At 39.5% G+C, this 22,182-nt stretch overlaps 1 protein-coding gene across 2 annotated transcripts in view; it reads right to left on the bottom strand.

Moving 5' to 3' along the window:
- The window catches only part of atrn (attractin), a 143,149-nt gene that overhangs the window by 18,634 nt on the left and 102,333 nt on the right, over positions 1–22,182 (bottom strand). Inside the window, exon 27 of one of the 2 annotated variants that reach the window (XM_081603589.1) lies at positions 1,766–1,873. In XM_081603589.1, coding sequence (XP_081459715.1) covers positions 1,766–1,873 — 108 coding nt within the window. Of the gene's footprint in view, positions 1–1,765; positions 1,874–12,303; positions 14,630–22,182 lie in introns of those variants that run through there. The other variant, XM_081603590.1, reaches the window with a different exon arrangement.

Raw genomic sequence — 22,182 nt, 5'->3', positions numbered from 1 at the left:
GCATCTGCATTCAGAGGTCGTTCGTCACTAGGTGCACAGTCACAGGTACGCTCGCCTGCGGCTCCGCGCCCACCAAAAGCCTCGCTGCAATTCCTGTAACTCTGCCAAACTTTAAAGAGGATAAATTATGGGGAAAAAAAATAACTTCACTTTTACTCAACTCCACCGCACATATCTGGTAGTTAAAAGTTAGCATCAAATCAACCCCTAAAGTTCAGATTTGCAGGGGAAGTAGAAGCTCCCCCTGGTACATCTTGTCCCGACTTTCACCTCAAATCAAGTGGCAATGCCCACCTGGGAATGAAAAGTTTTTTTTTGTTTTTTTTTAAAAGGTTCCTACTGCAGTTTTGCTTTGCAGTTTAATGTTTAACTCGCATCAAAAGTTAGATATACCCTCAGCCCTGCTTAGTCCACTTTAATCCAACTCCGGTTCGTTTGTCTTGAAGGTCCAGTTTATTTGGGGAGGCAGGAACGCAAACGATCAAAAAAGCCAACTCAGGTCCACCTAAAAACCCAGCTCTCTGTTTGGTTGAAATGAACTCTGGGGTGTGGTTCGAATTCAAACGTGAAACATACTGACGAGCGCTCTAAAAGCAGGAAGTGAACTGTAGAGCAGGGCATTTTGGGTAAATACAACCAAAACTAATGAGCAGTACAAATGGCTCCCAGTCAGGGTGAACTCCAAAACTTTAACTTTTTAGATTGGAACCAACCCCCAATTGATCCTGCATGGATTAAGCAGGTACAGATGGACGACGTAAAAGAGACGACATCTTTGTACTCTACACCACATGTCAAACTCAAGGCCCGGGGGCCAAATCTGGTCCGTCGCAGCTTTTCATGTGGCCCTCTAAACTCCAAATTAAACCAGTAAGCCCCTCCAGTTTTTTCACTAATCCACAAAATCAACAGATCCCCACATTTTCTTCTGATTTTAAACACATTTTGCTCAAAATTTTTTCCAAAAACATTGGGTTTAAGTGACTGCTGCCTCAGCTTTACTTGATGTCAAGTTATAGTCCGTGACCAACACAGCGATTAATAAAAAGTCACATTTAACATCGTACATTAGTGCAAATATCAGAGAAAGTCCTTTGAAATATTTCTAGATTAGCACCACAAAATCCGTGACTTTGATTACAGGAAAACCCACAAAAACAACCAAAAAATCCTGGACTATTAGGGTGAAAAGATGTTCAATACCATTTTATTTTAAGAAACACTTGTTGAATGCTGAAACACCTACTTACTGATATTTAATGGGTTTTATCAATACATTCTGACACAATCAGCCCTTTATGAACATTCAGATTTCCAAAATGAATGATGAGTTTGACACCCCTGCTCTTCTCTCTTCACTGTGGAATAAAACATGTAAACATACCTAAAATCTGAATGCCTTCTGTATTTATAACTAGAATTGGGAACTAGTTCATGAGTTACAGCTACTTAAATGCGTCATTATTCAATAAACTCCTTTAAATGCACCAAATATCAATTCTACCATCAAGGATATTTAGGTTCAACCTTAGAAATCCTGTTATCAGGGAAGATCTAAATCATGTAACATTTAATTGAAACTACCATGACTTATCCAGGTCAGTTTAGAAAGAAACCACGATATTCTGAACAGCAGCTGGCCGCTACACATCTAGGCTCCTGTAGGACAGTGACAGAAGGAGCTCCCCTGATCATGGTTCAACAATGCCAAACGATACATCTGCTGGGCTGAACTGAGGTTTCCTCGAGACAAAGTTACACTCACCTTGACGTTTCCTCCTATCAGGTCAGGTGGCTCTTCGTCCACCTCCAAAGCCACGTTGATGGTGGCAAAAGGCCGACTGGCCATCTGCTGCATCTCCCTCAGCAGTTGCTAGGAGAAAAGAAAAACGGGAAAAAAAAAAAGTTAAGTGACAGGTAAATAATGACTATAAATTGTCCAATCAGCCAAATATCTTTGATGGCGATTTGGAACAGGGGCAGCTGCTGAGTTAATATGTCAGAACACGAAGTCTCTCTAAAGGCTCTGTCTTATTTGGAAACCTGCTCAATCCTCCTGGAACAACTCACTGTCTGTTGTCAGACATTTGCATGATCTTCCTTAATTGAGAACATTCAGAGATATTTACAAAGACGGCCTCAGTCAGGATTTCATTTGCTACCAATCAGGGTGATTTAAGACTAAGTATCTGGAATCTAATCAAGTACGATGCTCTGCCGCCGAGCGACAGCGTCCGCCGAGCGAGTCCCAGCTGGAGCACGTCAGCAAAGGTGATGGGTTTTTGTTCTGATTAGTGTCTCTTCAATTGTTTATGTGTAAAAGGTCTCCAATATGAGTTCTAAAGGATTTTCAATGGAGAATATGGCTAAACGCTTAGCCTGCAATGAAACTCCCAATGTCTTTAGGACATGCAGGGTATCTTGTTAAAAGTGGGCTCAATAAAACACTTTTCAGAGTGTTTTTATTTTTTGAAAGCCGCATTTCATTCCTTTTCACTTCCCATCATGCACTACTTGGTTTTTTTTTCTAAATATAATGGGCTCAAAAATACAAAGACAAACAAAGGAATGTGGATGCATTTTGATGAATTTCAGTAAACAGGAGCGTGTAATCCACCGACTGAGTTTGTTTGTGTGCGACTTCAGCTTCAGTTTGTTTTTGACGCAGAGAAACTTTCTGTATCCAGCAGAGAATCTATTTCAAAAAGTCTTGGAGATTTGAAATGCTATCTCGTCTATATCAATTTAACTTTGAGACTGAAGAGGCAACAATGAGCGCATCACACATCTCTGCTGCAGGGCACCTCAGGAATAAAAAACAACTAATTCTGCTGCAATTATGAATAACAAATCAGGGGAGTAGAGTTTTAAGTGGCAACAATATTTATCATCCAAAAACTTACACAAACACTCCAAAATATGGATGTTTGATTTCTGCATTTTTTTTTTACTTTTTAAAAAAATATTTATTCTATTTTCCGATCTTGATTGTGTGTTGAACGGGAGAGACACCACTCAATGTTGCAGGGCTTTTTTTCTGTGGTCCTGTAAAGTTTTTACCTGGCAGTACTATCTTTAGTCCATTCTGATTTCTCCTTTAGTAAAATCATAAGATACAGAAGAGGATTAGGGCCACTGGAAAGAAAAAAAGAGTCTATTTTCTTTGAATCCTGATTAAAGTCAGAATTCTGAGAAAAAATTCAGAACGGAGCAAGAGAGAGAAGACTTAAAGTACCACGCTAATCATCCCAGTTATGAACAGAAGATCCAAAAGGCATTATAAATCAAATAATGCCTTTAGGAGGCTCACCCACCTAAAGGCATGGGTGAGCCTCATGCCTTTAGGCATGAGGCTCACCCTCATGACATTTTAAAATGTCTTTGGCACTTTCTATTCCCAATTAGCATGGTTAGCTATTCCCAATTAGCAATGGTTGTTATTCACAGTTAGCATGGTTAGCATGGTAGTCTACCCGTTTTTTCCTCTTTCTTGCTCCCTGGTAACCTGAATGAACCACATCGGCATAACTATGTACCATCTGGGGTGTTTGTAGAAATCAGAGCTTCCCACATTGTGGCTTTATTATTGATAACATCGTTTACACATAAAGTCATTAAATACAAAAAATGCTGAATAGAAATAATTCCACGATCACGTTGCATGTAGCGCATAGCTACATTCTGAGCCACTGATGAACTGAACACGTCTAGACATCTCTGAGAAAATGGATTCCAAAAAGGACTCAAGGTCCACCTTGTTTCCTAACCTTATTTCCATGACATCCTGTTAAACATCTCATTGATTCTGAGTCTTAGAGTGTGGTAGTGGTAGCACTTAAACATGGTGCATTCACAAACAGTCACCAGCATCTTTCATGGACCATCTCTAGTATTAATTAGGGGTTAACCCAGCTTTAGTTGAAATCAATGACTCACAGCTTGTTGTAGGCTCAGTAAAGAGGATTCAGGATAAGATGTGAGGTATTTTTAAATCAGAATCTTACAATCAAAATTTCTTTTAAACTCTCAAAAAAATTAGTAAAAAAGAAATACGGTTGAAATACAAAAAGCAGTTTTCAGAATCTAATACATGTTCATTAGAAAACACACAACCAGCACCTTCCAACTTCACTCCGGTAATTATGCATTTTCTAACAGTGCGAGGCAGCGGCCCATCCTCATTTTCTTTTGATTTATAACGTGGACCTTGGCCAAAGGAGGAGGAGGAGCAGAGGTTATTACAGAAGGACGGAGAGGAGGACAAGAAACAGAAGCTAACGAATATGAAGAGACGATGATGTAGAGGAATTAGAGTGGAGGAAGACGAGACTGACCTAAAAGAGCCGGTGCCTGGGCAACATCAGGAAAAACGGATGAGAGGCGGCACGTCCATCACTGACCGTCAAAGTAAAGAAACCCAGACTATCAAAATACCCAATTACTCACTCAGACACAACATCCACAACAGTCAAAAGAACAACCAAAATCAGATCTAGCTGGAGAAAATCCAAAGAAGCTCAACAAAGTGTTTTAAAAAAGCGTCGACTATTGATCATCATCTCTTCTGTCTGCTGGCATTTCAACTCAAAAGAAAGTCAAACTGAAACAAAGAGGCTTGGTGCGTGCGTGGCTCCGGATTTGTTTGTAGACCCAACAATCGCAAGCGGCGTGACACATTCCTCTGGCCTTCGTCTCATTAAAAAGAAGAAGAAGAAGAAGAAAAAAAAAAGAGTTGGGATGAAAGAAGCAAGGTGCAGGCTGCTGCAATTCCAGCTGAGGAGCGCAATGACAGTCAGAAATGCTCATAAAATATTTGTGCAGCGAGAGGCCACCGGTTCCCCTGGTGAACCTCTTGACAGCTTTCAATTAATCTGCTGAGTGCTTTCATCCTCTGTGAGGCTGCCAAATGGGCTTATTGACATGTTAGCACCTTTCTGCTAAATGTGACACTTGGAATGATGTCCTAAGGGTTACAGTAGAAGCCTGTAGCAAACTCTCTCCCTCTTTCTATGGTAGAACTTGAAGAAAACAAATTTATCACAGATTCTCTTCATAGAGCACACCAACCCCCCTTAAACTCTTGCAACAGTTCCAGATTTCTCAGCTCAAACATCTGAGTAAAAGAGAACCTCTCCTCCTCTTCAGTCCTTTTCCTTTAACAAAAAGAGCCATCAATATTTGTTATGAGGTGATATTTCAGATTCCCAGCACCCGGAAATCTTAAGCAGTAAAACAAGACCAATCAGGATCACAGCAGCTCGCTGTTTAGCATGTCACACCTGTGGCGCCGTGTTTGCCTGTCATTACGCCCCGGCTGACAACCAGCAGTGATAAAGCCAGCATGGCTTCTAGAAATATCGGGCAAGCCGGTTGGGAGCCCAGTAACACCGCACTGATCAGTGTCTTCCATTTATTGGATCATTACTTTTTAATTTTGGATTTTCTAACAACAAAGTGTCTGTTTTTAAGAAAACAGAACTGAAGAGCTTGCAGTAGTAAGTAGAGGTGGGACTCCATAAAAAAACGTTTAAAATCGGGTTAATTACAGGGTCGGTTTTTACTTGATTGTGACCGATCGCATTTTAAATCGGTAACCAGATAAATAAATAAGACATATGAGCTCAACAACAAAGATATGTATTGTTTTTAATCTGTTAATGAGGTTATTCGACCATCAGATTGGTGAAAAGTGCTTTCATATACATTCAGCTTTCCAGTGTTTCAGAAACTTCTTAAAAAAAAAAAACCTTCTCTAAAAATGTGAACTGTGGACGCTGACATTAGCGTTGGGGGCGTCTGTGCATGTTTAGCATTGAGACGCTATTTTAGCCTTAAATAGCTTAGCTGATAGGCTAACTCCTTTTAGCACAACTTGAACGTAACTAGTCCTCTCCATTGTACCATCACATAATTTTTTTTAGCATAAATTAACCCCTAGTGAGCCAAGAGAAGCAGCTTTATCATCCGTTGCTGTTTGTTTATGTCACTTGTGAGTCAGATTTTCTCCAAGCTCAAAATCCAAAACAACACAGTCCATTTACTGCTCACTATAGAAGGATTCTTCTGGCTGCAAGTAATGTTAACATTTTGCAGACACCAGGCCAGTCTGATGGTGAATTTGTGGAGGGAGAGAAACTTTAGGGTCATGGTAAGGAGGCCTTCCAACGTCCACGATTCAGTTAATAACCGCGGATAACTGGTGAAAATACCAGAGGCATCATGCAAAAAGCTGCTCAACAATTAGAAGCAGGAGTGGGCGGCTGCAATGTCAAAAAAACTTCTTTTTTTTCATTATCTATTGAAAAGGCTGTGACTAATTTTAGAAAAGGCATTGTTTCATAAAATATGAATAAAAACAGATTTTTGTTTTTAAAATTGATAATCCCTTTCCATCGTTTCGTTGAGAGATTCTCGTGAAAAACTAATTAGCGGATGGACAGTTGCCTGGATGGAGTGACCGACGGCAAAAAAAAACTTTTAGACAATAAAATTAAAATCTGGACGTAAAAGAAAAACATTCCATGTTCTTCTTCCATTCTGAATCCAACCCGTAACTACAACCAAATTCCGGACTTTTCCAGACTGTGTAGAAACCAGAACTCCCCCTCACAACAAGACCCAACGTCCCCATTACGTTTAAAACCCACAACTTGATCCACAAAGCTCATGTCACACAAACTCAATATTTTCCAGTAACAGGAGCTTCATTAGCAATGTTTCAGATTAATAAAGCATCATAAAGCTGTTGATGAAACAGAATGTGAAAAACCCTCTCTGCGAAGGAAGTACAATATTGGAGCGAGTTCATTAATGCTCCACACATCAAAGAGAAAACCAAACAAACTCATGACACGCAAAACACGTAATCAGAAGCTTTAAATAGAAAGATAACAGTAGAGCCAACACAGCCACAAAGCATGAATGAATCCAAAACACGGAGGCAACGACCGACGACCAGAACCAGGCCGGAGCGTCTGATCGGCTCTTCAGAACTTCGAAGAAATGAACATGGAAATGAGCAAGTTGATGTGCTGAATGTTGATTTATCATGATTAGACATATGGCTGTATGAAGCGTTTACAGGCAGAACATGTAGAGATGCATAAACATGCAACAAGTAACGGCAGATTTGGTTTACCTTACAACGTAGTATTCTGTTTCACAATGTGGGACAATCTTACAATCGCGTGTGTCGTCTCTTGGGAAGCCAAAACCGAACGTTCTCAGAGCAGGATAACAAAGTAAAACTCATAAGAAACGGGGAGAACCTCCTCCCTGTTGTTGACATTGTGTTGATGAACCAAACTGTCTGGATGTGTGTGTGTGTGTGTGTGTGTGTGTGTGTGGGAGGGGGGGAGGGGGGGGTGCGTACGTGCGCATGTGTGAGAGGAGGCAGAAATCTGCATGCAGACAACATCTTTTTTTCATAAGCACAACTCCTTGAGCGGCACAAAGCAAGCAAATTGATTTACTGGATAAAAAGCAGAAGGGAGGAAGGGGAAAAGCATCCAAAAGCTGTGGTAAACAAACTTTTTAGATTCAGTCCACCTCACTAAACCCCTCCGTTCACAGCGCGGTCTCCTGCCCACGCAGGAGCTAACCTCTGTTTAAACAGCAGCAGCTGAATGGGGCCACAGGCGTTTTGGTTTTGTAGCGCAGAAAAATATTTATCTTCTTTATAAAGTACTTTACTGCAGATTTGCCATTTTGTAGCTGCGTTTTCACTACAAATGTGCGCAAAATTTTGCTGAATAAGAAACTAAATTAAATTCACACGTGAATAAGTTTGTTCATAGGATGAGTCATTAAAAAAAATCATCCTCCATCCACTTCCCGTTTTCTTCTTCATCGTTGTTTCCACCAGTAGGAACATCTGGTTGTTGATCATGTGACTCATGCGATGCAAATTGAAAGTGTTCCCGTTGCAGTTTTGCAAAATAAACCAATTTCTGTACGGCCAAAAAAAAAAAAAAAATCTCATCCTAGCCGCTAAACTTTTGTTTTTTTTTGTCGAAACTGTCTTGTTTCTATTAAACAAAATTATAAATGTCAAATTGCAGAATTCTATGTTCAATGGAAACACAGGTAGATGTATTTGTGAGGTTTCCCAGCAATTTTGCTTGGTGGTCTATTTAAATATGAGAGAAAATTAAGAAACCACTTAAAATGATCAGTTTCTCTGATTTGACTTTTTATAGGTATTTGTTTGAGTAAAGTGAAGATTGTTCTTTTAGTTTATGATCTACTGACATGTCTCTGAAATTCCAAGTGAAAATTGAGTATTTGCAGAAAATGAGAAATGGTGAAAATCACAAAAGAGATGCTGTGCTTTCAAATAACGCAAAGAAAACAAGTTCATATTAATTTAGAATCAACAATAGTAATGTTTTAACTCAAGAAGAGTTCAGAAATCAATATTTAGTGGAATAACCATGAAGGTTTCAGTGGGGTTCAGTGCAGTTGGCTCTTCATATAGGCATGAATGAATTATGAATTTTAACTTGTGCAGCAAAATAACTGAAGTTTCAAATTGTGTAACCATTCCATTTAGGAAAAAGAACGCTTCGACTGCATTGTTAAAGGCTCAAAATTATTAATGTCGATGATGTAAACTTCTCACCAGTATTGTACATTCCTCTGAATATGATGGCCAGTCTGCCTCGTGTGTTTTTAACTGCTGGACCGCCGCCGTCGGATTTGAGAAGGCGGCAGAGCTGGAGCGAAATCTGGAAGAACTCCTTCAGAGCATATTGTACATTTTCCCAACAAATCTCATTATCTTGTGCTGTGAGTAGGCAGCTGCAGCACAGCAAACACTCAGCACTCCAAAGATAACCAGACGCCGCAACGCTACAGTGAATGTCTCCTGCTTCTTAAATTGGCTCTTGGTTTTCTGCAGGCCAGTTAGTGTGACTGTGTGTCTGAAAATGGAAGCGATATTTGACAACATTTACCACGGCAGCGCAAAACTGTATATGAAAACCTCAAAGTACGTGTGAATAGATGTGGTCGCACACAGGCATGCGCGGTTGAGACACCTGCACATGACCACTCAACTTTGAATACATTATCCCAAACACACACACACACACACATAAAGAGGGAGTTTATCTCGGCAGGCAAAACTGAATTACAACAGACTAGCCAATGTGCCTGAAGGGAAACACTCAACTGCAATACGCATGAGGAAACCGGCACTTAATAAACGCTGGGGCATGGATTATATAACGGTATGAAATCAATATTAAAATTCGTAGCACTTCTTCCTCATTGTTAATATTTTGGTATTATTTTTAATGCATTTTCAATGTAACACCACATAATAATAATAATAATTGGGCAATACAGCCAATAATTAGGCAAAGTCCCAAAAGAGATATGATGCACACAGCCTGGGTTCACAAGATCAGAATGAGAAGGATTTTGCAATATTTTGGGGAAAACTCAAATTTTCTATGTTTTGTATTCACCACATAAAGGTTAATTATGTTTTTTAAAAATCTGTAATCACCATAGAATATTTCAGTTTGGTTTGACTGGTCAAAATACAAATTACAATATGTTATTATGCTTTTGAGCATTAATAAATAAAACGTTGACCAACATAGTTGAGGTATATTGATGATTTTTCACTTGTTTAATGTTTGTTATTAGTTTTCTCAATTGTTGACTGGACAGTCTTTTATGTTTTTAAAGCACTTTGAAGAGTAATGACATCCACACCGAAAAGTGTTGCTCTCAAGACAAACTGGTAGCACCTAAAATAGAATGCATCTACTGATCTCAAAGACACAGAAGCAGGTGAAAGAGTTGCACAAAAATAATCAGAAGCTCATTTATCAATCACCGTCGCAATTAAAGCATGTCAGCAGGCTGATCGATGAGGCCACAAGTCGACGACTGTATAGCCCCGGGACAAATCAGTGCATTCAAACATGTTTATATTCAAGCTGGCACACAAAGTCTCACTTAAGCTGTCTGAGGGAATTGTGTTTGAGCATTGTCAAAGTGAGCAGCAGCGGTGCGCCAAAGAGATCGAGTGCGTCAGCAGAGCACTCAGCGGAGGGAGGGAAGAGTGGGAAAAAGAAAGGAGAAGGAGCACGTAGGAGAGGCAGACTAACAAGGAACGGGAGAGGAAGTTGAAGGGAGACGAGATGTGAAGATGAAAACAAATGGAAAAAAAAACAAAAAAGGAAACTGAGCAGAGAGAAGAGAAAGAAACGAATAAGAGAGAGAGAAAGACAAAGGCGTTCAAAGCCTTCGTCCTGAGCTGGAAAGAAGAGAATGAGGAGCACAGTCACCTGGGTGCAGCGGGCGAGCACACACACACATGCACACACACAAAACACACACGTCCTGTGTCCTCATATCACTGCACGTGGACCCACACACACACACACACGCAGCGAATGCGCAGCACATCTTGGCCCACTAAATCAAGGAGTTTATTTATTGATGGCCTGTTTAAAAATGCTGTCGCTGGAGAGCTCTCAATCATCCTTCAGATGTACCGAAGAAAAACTGCAGAGAGAGCGAGAGCAGAGCAGGGGAAGGAAGGGAAGGAAAGGGGGAGAAAGTAAAGAAAAACAGGGGTTGATTTTTATTTATATGTAAAGAAATGTTGGCCATCCTCCTGTTGTTGTTTTGACAGTGAGGTTGGGGCCAGAGGACGAACAGGAGAGGACTCTGATGCATACTCCATATTTTTCTCCCTGCTCCTTTGTTTCCTGCTGTCCGCGCATCTTACAGTCCGTCTCTTGTTCCAAGTTTGTCTTTTGTACCTATTTTATCCGCAGGGCTACAATACACTCCCATCAAAGAAGAGTGGCTCACGAGGAAGCTGAAGAAACGAGAGCAATGCACGCGGGTTTAACAAAGATGAAATGGGAGGAAAAAAAATTAAGTTAACGTGCTCTGGAAAAAAAAAAGCCATCAAACAAACCAATTTACTGAGATTCACTGGAAGAGTGTTTCATCAAAAACAATGTAGTTGGACGATCGGCGAGTCCGTTTGAAGCTGCTCATTTGAACCGACTCAATTTGAAATGGATCTGTTGGACGGAAGATAGAGAGAAATGTGTTAAATAGTTGAGTTTGAACGCAGGCGAAGCGAAAACATTTTGGGAGCAAATGAAGCAGACTTGCACATGGAACGTTTTTTATTAAATATTGACTCGGACGTCATATTGTCCAAAATAATTTAACCTATTTGAATTGTATTCGCAGTGCTTGATTAGCATCACTATTTTTTTATTAGTGTATTTTCTGTGCCTTCTTTTCAATTATTTTTCTAAGGGTCACTGCTGATGTTTGTCTACCAACAAACCAACAGATTCTTGTTGCTGCTTTTCCTACTAAATTCCATGGAAGCATCCGAGCAGTATTAGCCTTCCTTCGCAACTCTGCTTGATTCTCATCTCCCTTCAGTCTGGGATTTCTCCCACTGTCCTCAATTACTCCAGCAGGATTTCATCCTGGTCAATCAGTGAACAGAAGAGTTGTGAACGATGGTGTTGAGTTTCTGTGCTGTAGTCAGTCCATGAAGGGTTGTAGTTTTGGCAATGGCAGAGCAGGAAGCGAACAAAACCATTGCTCCGAATTAAAGTTGGAGTAAGAGGAATGTTTAAGAACATTTTATTAGGGTGGTTGTTTACAGCACACACAATTTCTGGTTAGCTTGCCTCACAGTTGAGCTGGCACTGCCAAACGTTTTCAATAGGGTAAAATTAGATCCAATCACTTAAAACATCAAGAGTCCACGCCTCCAACAACAGGGTTTCCCAGTGTATTGTAAGTCTGGCAGACCACCAGGCTTTACTTGTGCCCCCACCAGGCTAAGCATTATTTATTTATTTATTTTTATCATTGCCAATTTTTAAGACTTTATAGTTGGTGTTTAGGTATCAACATCCCAGCCTTCCAATAATGCATAACAGTCAAGTGATATTTTCACTTCACTGTCAACATTTAATTCAGAAACATGGCTGCTGTCTGGATGACTGCCCCAGCATCCAGAGAACCAGGCTTAGCAGGTTTTCTGAGGGAAACCCTGAACAAACAATCGCTTCCCATCAGCCAAGGCTCCAGACCCTCTGTGTGAATCAAAATATAGAACAAGAAGCTGGTTTTCACCCAGCTAGGGCTGCAAATAACTGTTCATGTTTTCATTTTGTTTAGATCCCTTTATGTTTCTTTTTTTTTTAACCAATTATGTATAAAGAATAACTCCACCATTAACATCCGACAGCCCCAATGAATTACATTATATCCAGATGGAAAACAAAGGAACACTTCTAGAGGACATAAAAGTAAAATGTATATCTTTAATGAGACTTTCAAAAGTGAAAAAGTATAGATATGCATGTCAAAAATATATTGGTGCTAAATTGTGCTTCGGTTAATTTACCCCTTTTGCAGTTTGTACACATCTATCACAGATTTGTTCATTTTGTATTCAACTCTTTTAGCTGTGAGATTTCACAATCAGTCTCAAGACATTTGGGAGCGACCATTGGTTACAATTTCTATCTGGCATCAATTTGCTTCAGAAACCAACAAGTAATATTTATGACTCCAATAAATGATATGTACCAGGAGGAGTTAGCAGAGTTATTTTGGTTTTATCAGGGGTTTAAATCTGTTGCTTTCTGTGGGAGTCAACTGGCCCACATAAGAGCCTGACCCAAAATGAAAAGAAATAGGAAGAAACTCAAAGTAAATTATATAGATTTAAGTGCTATTAAAAAAGTTAATTAAAAAAAATTAATGCCCATGATTAATGATAGTTCTTAATAAAAATAAAAAAAATATACGGAAATGGTTTTAATTATGGCTAAAAATGGAGGCAGAAACGGACAAAATGGCAGCATGTAGTCACAAAATGCTGGGATGAATTGGCAAAAGGGAAAATTGAACTGGTGAATAAAAGGTCAGTCAAACAACATAACTAACTGTAGCTGTCCAAGCCAAACCCATGTCAAGAATTCATAATCCATAGAGGTGTGAAAACTTACTTGGCGGTAGATGCTTACAGAGATACAAATACTAATACAGTGAATATAAAAGAAAAACTGCACACCTTGTTAATAAAAGGTTCCATGTTTAAAAATAAAATCATGATAACCTGTACAATGCCACCAAAGAGCAGAAGCATCTGAGGACAAAATATGAAACACAAAATGATTACAATATGATGCACGGATGGATGAATATAGGGATAGATAGTGTTAAATAATCTCAAAGCAACAAAAGTAATCTCACCAAACAGTTTAAACGATCCAAAATAAGCAATCCTCTACATCAGTGGTCCGGTCCCCAAACTTTTTCCTGTGAGGGCCACATAACTTTTCCCTTCTCTGGTGGGGGTCCGGAGTCAGTTTGTAACAGAAAAAGTGTTGCAAGTTTATCACCTGCACTGCCGGAAATTGTTGGGAGGGGGGGTTTCTCGATTGATTTTTACCCAGAAAGCACATGGGCAGAAACCGTTAGTGAAACGGTAACTGGGACTGACGACTGACTAGTATATATTTCATTGAGGGAAACCTGGAATGCGGCATTTATAACAAACACGTGTGTTCATCTGCTCTACCACTAGCAAACAACCGTACTGATTAAATAACATAAAAGTCAAGCAGTTCCCTAAAAGTCCAACAGATGGCAGCAATGCGCCATGCAAAACAAAACACCCACAGTTTACAGGACACACTTCCTGCTAAAGAGCCCCCTGGTGGGTGAAGAAAAATTCACATATAAACCGGAAAATACAATATATGAAAAAAAAATCTGAATGCTCTCTGGTATTGTTCAGGGGTCCGGACCAAATGTGGCGGCGGGCCGGATCCGGCCCGTGGGCTGTAGTTTGGGGACCACTGCTCTCCATGCTACTGACCCAAAATGGAGAGCATGTAGAGCAGTGGTCTACATGCTCATACATGCAAAGATTCAACTGTGGAAATCTACGGAAAAAGCAGCCGAGCAAAACTGTAACTGAAGAGGGTGTGGATATCATCACAGAGAAGACAAAGACCGAGACAAAGAGGTCCAGAAATAAAGAGAAAAAACACCTTAAACAAAAAGAATATGCTTGTGGAAGGAACATGGAATTAGTTGAATTGCAATTAAAAAGGAAATTAGTGAAGCTTTGACTGTAGTTCTGGGCATCCAATGATCAAACAAGGGCCACAATGCCAGAAAGTTGAGATGTGTGGAAAGGCTGCAAAGCAACAGCAATTTAAGCAAAGTCACTGATCCACACAAATGATATGCAAAGTCTAAACAGGAAAAAAAAAAGAAAAAGTCCAAGAATCTTTGTAGTGCAAAACAAGAAACGGCAGACACCATCACATAGTCATTAAGCTTCTGTTCTACTAAAATGTGGTAGATATCCATCGTTTGACAACAAGAGATTAAAAGAGTTTACAAAAATAAAAGAATCAATAAAAGGCTTTAAAACATTCTGATTTGGACATTAGAATATGTGGATGTGGTAAATAACTGAGGGGGTTTGATCGAACTGCCAAAAATAGTCTCTATGCTGATGGCGTTATCCAGGAGCTGACATTTCAGAGGAGACCCCTTGGGCATCAGGAAGAGGTGAACACGGCGAGTAGGAGGGCTGAATGGAGACGATCTGAGGGAAAACGATAAAACATGGATGAGATGTAAAGGAACGGATGTCAGGCTGAGTGGCTTAAACAAAGCAAGTCAATTCGCCAGTGTAATGCCATCAAAATTAAGAAAGAGGCGAATTTGACAGGAAGGTGTTTGGCTTACAAATGTAGAAAAAAAAAAAAAAGCAGAGGCAAGATTTTTCAGATCAAACTTCGAGTTTATGTTAAATGTACTTCATTCAGTCAAAAATGAATATTCTTCCTACGGTTTTATATTTATTTAAATAATTACCCGTATTTATCCCTAAATCCTCAATCACCCTAGATTCCGAAATCTCATCTTACATTTGAAAAGGCAAACGCCCCCGAGTATTTAAAGCCCAGTACGCTGTGCGATTTAGAAAAAAAAAAAAAAAAAAACCTACAGGACTTGAACATGTCATACTGTGTAAGCTTGACATCACAGTACCTTCAGTCACACTGCATGATCAAAGATGGCAGACTGCACCAGAATGGCTTCAAGCAGATTTGACTGACAGATCAGTCCAACAGTAAACGGACGGCGGGTTGCAGGTCTCCATGTGATAATTATTGCAGTCAGATGCTGAGAAAAGGCAGAGTGGGGATGAAGGGACGGAGACAGCAGTGGAAACGTTGATGGCAGGACAAAAGATAAGAATCAGATGGTAGAAGAAACAGATGAATGGTTTACAAGAAAATACCGGATCCCTGTTCAGGACAGGGTTAAGCTGGTAGTGGTTGGGTCTTTGCCACCAACGGAGAAATCTCCATCACAAAAAGTTTTTTTTTCTAAGATGGCAGAAATCACATAACCTAAAGGTAGATTCAGTTTCACATTTTGAAAAACCTGGGGTGTGGCTTTGGTGCAGAGGCCCGTTGACTTCTCCCTTCTCCTCTCACAACCCGCTTTCCTGTCAACTCACTCAAGTCACTAGAGCTAAAAAAATCCATACAGAAGGAAGGGCTGTCGCTTTTATTAGAGCACATACACGTTCCTTGAACTATTGATCACAATCAAGAAAGTGCAAAAGTCGTACAACTTGGGTGGCGATCAAGTTTGGTCCAAATCAAGATTCGGTCCATAACATTTCATGTTTTGAGCAGTTGCCTACAAAGTCCACTTTGTATGCTGATCAAAAATCTCATCGTTGAGGATCCAAGGTGTTCACAGGGCAGAAAGGAATTACAGTCTCTATTGGGAGACTATAATTCATCCGATTAAAGGGAGAGCCCTGGGCATACCCAGAGAAAATCTCCAAAAGGCGATACTCCACATGCCTTCTGATTGGATGCCTTGAACTACTTCAACTGACTCCTTTCCATCTGAATGATCCGTGACAAACCGCAATATCTTAATCTAGAGCAAAGGTCCACAAGTCTAGTCCTTCAGAGCTACTCTTCCTGCAGTGTTTAGATGTGGCTTTTCTCCAACATTGAGCTCTGAAGAGACTTGGTAATGGGCCAATCTTTGGATTCATATGCAGGATAATAGATAAGGAGGACTGGAGTTGGGAATCTATGCTCTGGAAAGACTATTTCCATTCTGTTATGGGATCGCATAAGGAGACCGTAGAACAGGGGTCACCAACTCCAGTCCTCGAGGGCTACCGTCCTGCAACTTTTAGATGTGTCTCTGCTCAAACACACCTGGTTCAAATAAACTGCTCATTTCCAGCCTATAGCAGAGAGGAATGAATGCTGGTGAGAAAATTCAGACATTTTGGAGCAGAGGTGAATCTAAAAGTTGCAGGATGGTAGCCCTTGAGGACTGGAGTTGGTGACCCCTGCCGTAGAATGAGCTGGAGTGAGTTTTCTTGGAGAGGGACGTCTGGGTTTCTCTTCTGGACCTATCCCCACAGAACCTGATCACAGATGGTTGGATGGACGGACGGACGACGAAGGGTCAGAATATGAGGGATTCGTAATTAGAAGACAAATCAATGAAGAGTATCTCAAACATTTCCTTCAATCCCATTTCTCCAACTTTCCGGGTGCCCCAGCGACTCCAGCTCTCTCCCGAGAAAAGATTGAAATCTTTCCATGTCTGATAGCGTTTGGCTAGGTTTGGTTCAGTCTTTACTCTGGTGAATTCCACGTCACTTTATGTACAGAACTCTATTACAATTTAGGGGAGTTAAGAACTCACTTGTCTGACTGCTTATTAGCCATAATCTACCAGAGTTTGGATCATAGCTAAGAAAGACAAGAAGCCACACTAATCCGTATGATTACTTGCTCTGCCTTTAACCAAATTTCTGGTATGAGACCAAAAGAAAGTTACCAAACTGAAACCAACCCTGACCATTTACTTTCCATCTTTGGTACAGTGGGAGATGAAGAGAAACGCACTGGTTTTGTAAAGCATCAGCGATGAGCGTAACCTTTCATAATGCTGTTGTAGGCAGTATGCCGGTCCTCCAATGGCTTCTAATTCCTCTGTCACAGCTTAATGAATCCACTTCTTATCAGACACAAGGGTAGTTAGAGTGAATACGCAGAGGTTGCTATTTTAAAAAAAGAAGGTATGTAGAAGGCATCTTTTCAAAAAAGCATAGTCAGTTTCCTTTGTGTGTGACCTTCAGGACAGTCTTTTGCTCTTCTGTACTCCCTCACTGTCATCATCCTAACACCTCTCTCCTTACCTCTTACATCAGGATTGATCACCTCAGAAGTAGGCCTTTTGTTCAGAGCTAAGGCGCAGCAAACGCTGACCTCAGGAGGGAGGAGGAGATGGAAGGCATTGCTCGCAGAATTTAAAACAATGCTCATGTGAATCTACAGGGGCCTTCCAAAGCTTAGCGCGAGGAACTTGATTGATGCTGCCGTCTTGGTGTACAGATGATCTTGTTTCGCTTAATTTTTGTCTTTTTATGATGAGAAACACCTTGAACTGCATTGTTGATGAAATTTGACATGCAAATAAACTGATGTGGAAACTACCACCACCCATTGAGCAGTAGAGCAACTGATTACCATGGCGACAGAAAGGAAGATGACATTGCTGGCCCAGGAATCACATTGATTTCTTATACATTCATCACCTAATCTTAGGATTAAGAGAAATTAAATTTTGTGATTTTATATTTAGATTATTTTTATAAGTGGTGGACACTACTAAAATTGTTAATTGAGATAATTTCAGGGTCTATGATTAATTCACTTGCCACTTAATTGAAATAAGTGGCATTTTAATCCAAAACCATACGTCAAGAAAAAAGGCTACACTTTCAATTAAGAAAAAGATTTTCCTTTTTTTTTTATTTATTGATTTTATTCTGGTATTTATGTTATTAAGCCTTCAGAATGGTGGAAAGTGTTTACATACCCATTCAACTTTCAAGGGGTCCAAGAACTTCTGATCATTCATGGGGAACTTCTTTGGAAAAATATGAAAGTATGGACTGTGGACGTTGACATTGATGTTGCTGCTACAACATGTTTAGCATTGAGATGTTTTTTATGCTTGAATAACTTCACTGATAGACCAACTCTTTTTTTAACACAACTTGAACTCAACAAGTCTTTATCAGTGTCCAATCAGATTGGTTTCTGAAGCAAAAATGAACCCCCAGTGGGCCAAGAGAAGCGGCATTGTTTTCTGCATCAGATTTACGGATGTGCCAGAAACATGCAGATACAAAAGTTTAAAAAATCTATGCAAAAAAACAAAACAAACAAAAAAAAACCAAATAGAATAAAGATGCAATTTTTTGGGGATAGAATTTCTAAAATTTTGTTATGAAATGTAGATTTCATTAACTACATAAAATCTATGTAGTTAATGAAAGTCTTAAGTAAAAGTCTCGACCCTAATTATTATTCAGGGTTCTCTGTTTTGCCTCTTTGAAGGTTATCTGCCAGAATTGGTTTTCTGCAGCTGGAGGGGAATAGATCAAGAAAAAGTCATTTTCTCATGGCAACATTTCTCTCAGCAGCCTGTTGAGAGGCAAGTTCTCCAAGTCTGTCTAGGAAATATTTCAGCACTTCTTCTGAAGGAGCTGTATTGAGCTGACACTCTGACAGAGTCGTCTCATACACTGTTTTTTGCTCACATCTTGTAAAACTGATACAAAACATTTAGAATTAAACATTTCCCAGGAAAACAACTGAAACATGATACTGAATTCTCCATCTGAAGCGCATGTTGAATTTGTATATTTTTCCCTAAATTGCAGCAGAACTCATGGAGAATGGTGCACTGTGCCTGTTCAAGTCGGTGGAACCTTCTAATTGGAACCACACAGGCTCTTAAAGGAAAGGGAGCCGCCTGCCAAAGTTCTGCTTACACTAAGCGATTAAGCATGTGGGGGCAAATTGTTATTAAAAAAATATTCTGAGGTTATTTTAGTCCAGAAGACTAAAGCTTGTCCTTCTCTTTTATTTAGTCAAAAGCGACAAGCTATTCTATTTACAAAGATCTGTTTTAAACACTCTTATTAAAAGGCTTTTTTTACAGGAGGAATAAAATGTATAATTATTGACAAATTTTGATGGAGTTGTGCTTTTAAAATAGGAGAATGTCTTCATTTGTACATCTACTATGGTAAATTGTTTAAGATAGTTAAATTGACAACAATGCTGGCTGATAAATTGAGGGTTTCAAACTGTGTCATAATTGAGGGGGTCATAAACTCTGAATATGGGGCAGATTTAAGCTTTTTTTGTACGGATGAGTTTGGACTAGTTTGAACGTTTTAACACTTGTCAGTAAAAGAAGTTTTGCTGCACAGAAGTTATTAGAACATGTTTCAAGAGGGCGGTTATCCAACTTCCAACAATACAGTAAAAGTTTCACGGTTAAGGGCAAAAGTAACGGAGAGGTTTTCACTTAATATAGGCCTAGAGATGTTATTGTAGTCACTGGTAATTAAGTATGATTAGTGCCCATTAGCAGCACAGCTCCGGTCCATTTCTGCGTCATGCGCTCAGTGAGAAACAGCGGGTTGTGCGGCAGCGGGGGGAAACAGAACAGGAGTATAGGGGGGCTCTCAAGCAAGAAGCTGCTGATGGCGGCTCTAAAGTTTAATGCCTGAGGGACTGACAGCGCACAAAAAAACCCGAAAGAGCAGAATAAATAAGTGTGTGGAGCGCTGGTATGAGAGCAGGGTGGGGAGGGAGGGCGGGGGGTGTGGAACATTCAAAGTACCAGCCCGGGGTCACCTTGAGCTATCCATCTCCCGGCTCCAGCTGAGAGAGACCCCCAGGAGCCGTGGGGGATATAGCCGGCTTCCTCTCGTTTAATTGCACTCCGTGGAAGAGTGAGACAAAGCGAGTGATCTCCCTCTCTGAGGTGGATAAAGCAATCCCCCGGACCGGTTGGAAAGACGACGCCCGGACATTCCTGACAGCTGAAATTAATCCAACAAGTCTGCCGGCGCCGGAATGAGATTCAGCTCCAGTGTACAACAAGTGGCCGCAGTATGGCTGCTTTGTCTTGGCTATGGTTTATTTTCTCTTTCAAGTGAAATGAGTTGACTACTAAAGAAGGAGAAACTATTAAAAGGAATGTGGTCATTTTAATGTTTCATATTTAAAGGAAAGACATTCCAGATGATCTCAATGTTGCTAGCTGAGTTTTCATGCACCATACAATTAGGCAATTACAAAATTTGTTTGCTTACTGAAAACACATTAATTTCAGAAGAAAAAAACCCTCACATTTTTCAGTCAGAAGTTTTTTGTGTTAGGATACGGTAATTTCTTTGGCCTTATCAAACTTTGTGTATTTTGTAAAACTGCAAACACTTTTGAATTCTTTTGTGAATACTTTTGCTAGGCGTTGCATGTTTTTAGACTCCAAATCTGTTTCACATAGCTCTACGTACCTCAGCACCACTGATTCACTTCATAAATGGAACAAAACTATTCAAGTGAAATTTTGCTGCTTCAAAAAATTATCACAACCAAGATCATTAAAAAAACAAACATTTTGTTTTCAAACAGTAGACCTAACTTTAACATCTCATCACAGTACGGCAATTAAACGTCAATTTAATTGTCAGACTTTGACAAATATTTTTTTACATGGCATGCAGTAAGATCAATTGTGGCTTTATGTTCCTAAGAGATATTTCTTCTAGAGGAGCATCTGAATCTGAAATATTTCTAATCATCCAATAAATACCAGGTTGGTTGGTAACCCTACCAACCAAATTAATCATAGGTGTACACCTGTGTATGCATAAGGTTAGATTTTGTATTGAAATTAGTGAAAACAAAAAAATAGCTCGATGGTGCTCCCAACTCTCAACAAGACTCATGTTTTGCAGTCTTCTGGTGCTTTGGCAGGTTGACTTGGCTCCTGGAATACTTCAATTTGAGTCAACTAAATATTATTAGCTCCAGCCCAGCTCTGCCAGGGGACATCAGCAACTTTAATAAACCGTTTAAAAAAAATGTTTTATCTTCAGCCCAGAACACTGAGATGGTTTCAAAAGTAGAACAATAGAATAATGAGCCACAAAAAGACCAAAACTTAAAATAAAAAGGAGCCACTTTGTAAAAGGAAAACTTGTGTTCTCAGCTTTCAGAGGGACTTTTTTAGCACAAGGGAAGAAGAATGATGCATCATCAGGACAGACAATGTAAAGTCTAAATCATCCTTTACTCAGAACCTGTCCATAATGTCTACTGGACAAATTCATCTGCTTTACTGATACTGATTCATATTCGTGACTGGTTCATAGTCAGTTTTAGAAAAATGTGCAAAAAAAAAACAAAAAAACGTCAGTATTTCACTAATGTCCAGAAAATGTAATTATGCAATTGCGGTGGTTCCATTAAATTAGAAATGCAATTAAAATCACAGTAAAATAAATGTTTACATGTGATAAGTCATTAATAAACATCGTCCTCCTACCACTTCTTGTTGCCTTCTTCTCTGTGGTTTGTGCCAGTGGCAACATCCAGTTTATCATGTGACTTGTGCGATGTGAAAAGTGTTTCCATTGCAGTTTTGCAAAATAAACCAATTTCACAACGGCCCAAAAAAAAAAACAAAAAAAAAAAAACAACTCAACCTAGAGACTACATTTTTATTGAAAAATGTTTTTTTTTTTTTAATTGGAAAATCTCAATTTTCCATTGAGCCAATTTATTTTCTAAATGAAAAATTGTGCAATTTTATGTTCAATGGAAACATAGCTATTTACAGTATATGCTTTCAGAATATGTGTTTAAATATGGATAGACATTTTAGAGTGGAAACTTTCTGCTATTTTGACAAATAAACAAATCCATACTTGTATTATTGTGATTAGAAGACTCAAGGTTAACTACTTACAGTTTCACCGAGATGTTTAAATTGCCCAGTAGTTGTTTACAATTGTCTCAGCGATCTACTGCTAGCCTTTTGGAGGTCTGATGACCTCAGGTGACCCAAACATTTGCTTAACAGACAGTAATTATTTTTGCTAGACTGTATTAACCTTGTATTAACCTTGCTTTTAAAAACTTTATATTTTGCCTCATATTGTTCTACAATCATTTTATTTGCATTTTTAGAAAAGTCTTGAAGTAGTGAGACTCGGCTAAAAATTGGCATAAGAAGTTG

This window comes from Poecilia reticulata, chromosome 22 (assembly GCF_904066995.2).
Source record: "Poecilia reticulata chromosome 22, P_reticulata-male-v2, whole genome shotgun sequence".
NCBI lineage: Eukaryota > Metazoa > Chordata > Actinopteri > Cyprinodontiformes > Poeciliidae > Poecilia > Poecilia reticulata.
The sequence above is the reverse complement of the archived record's forward strand: the minus strand, read 5'-3'. Positions and strand labels throughout refer to the sequence as shown.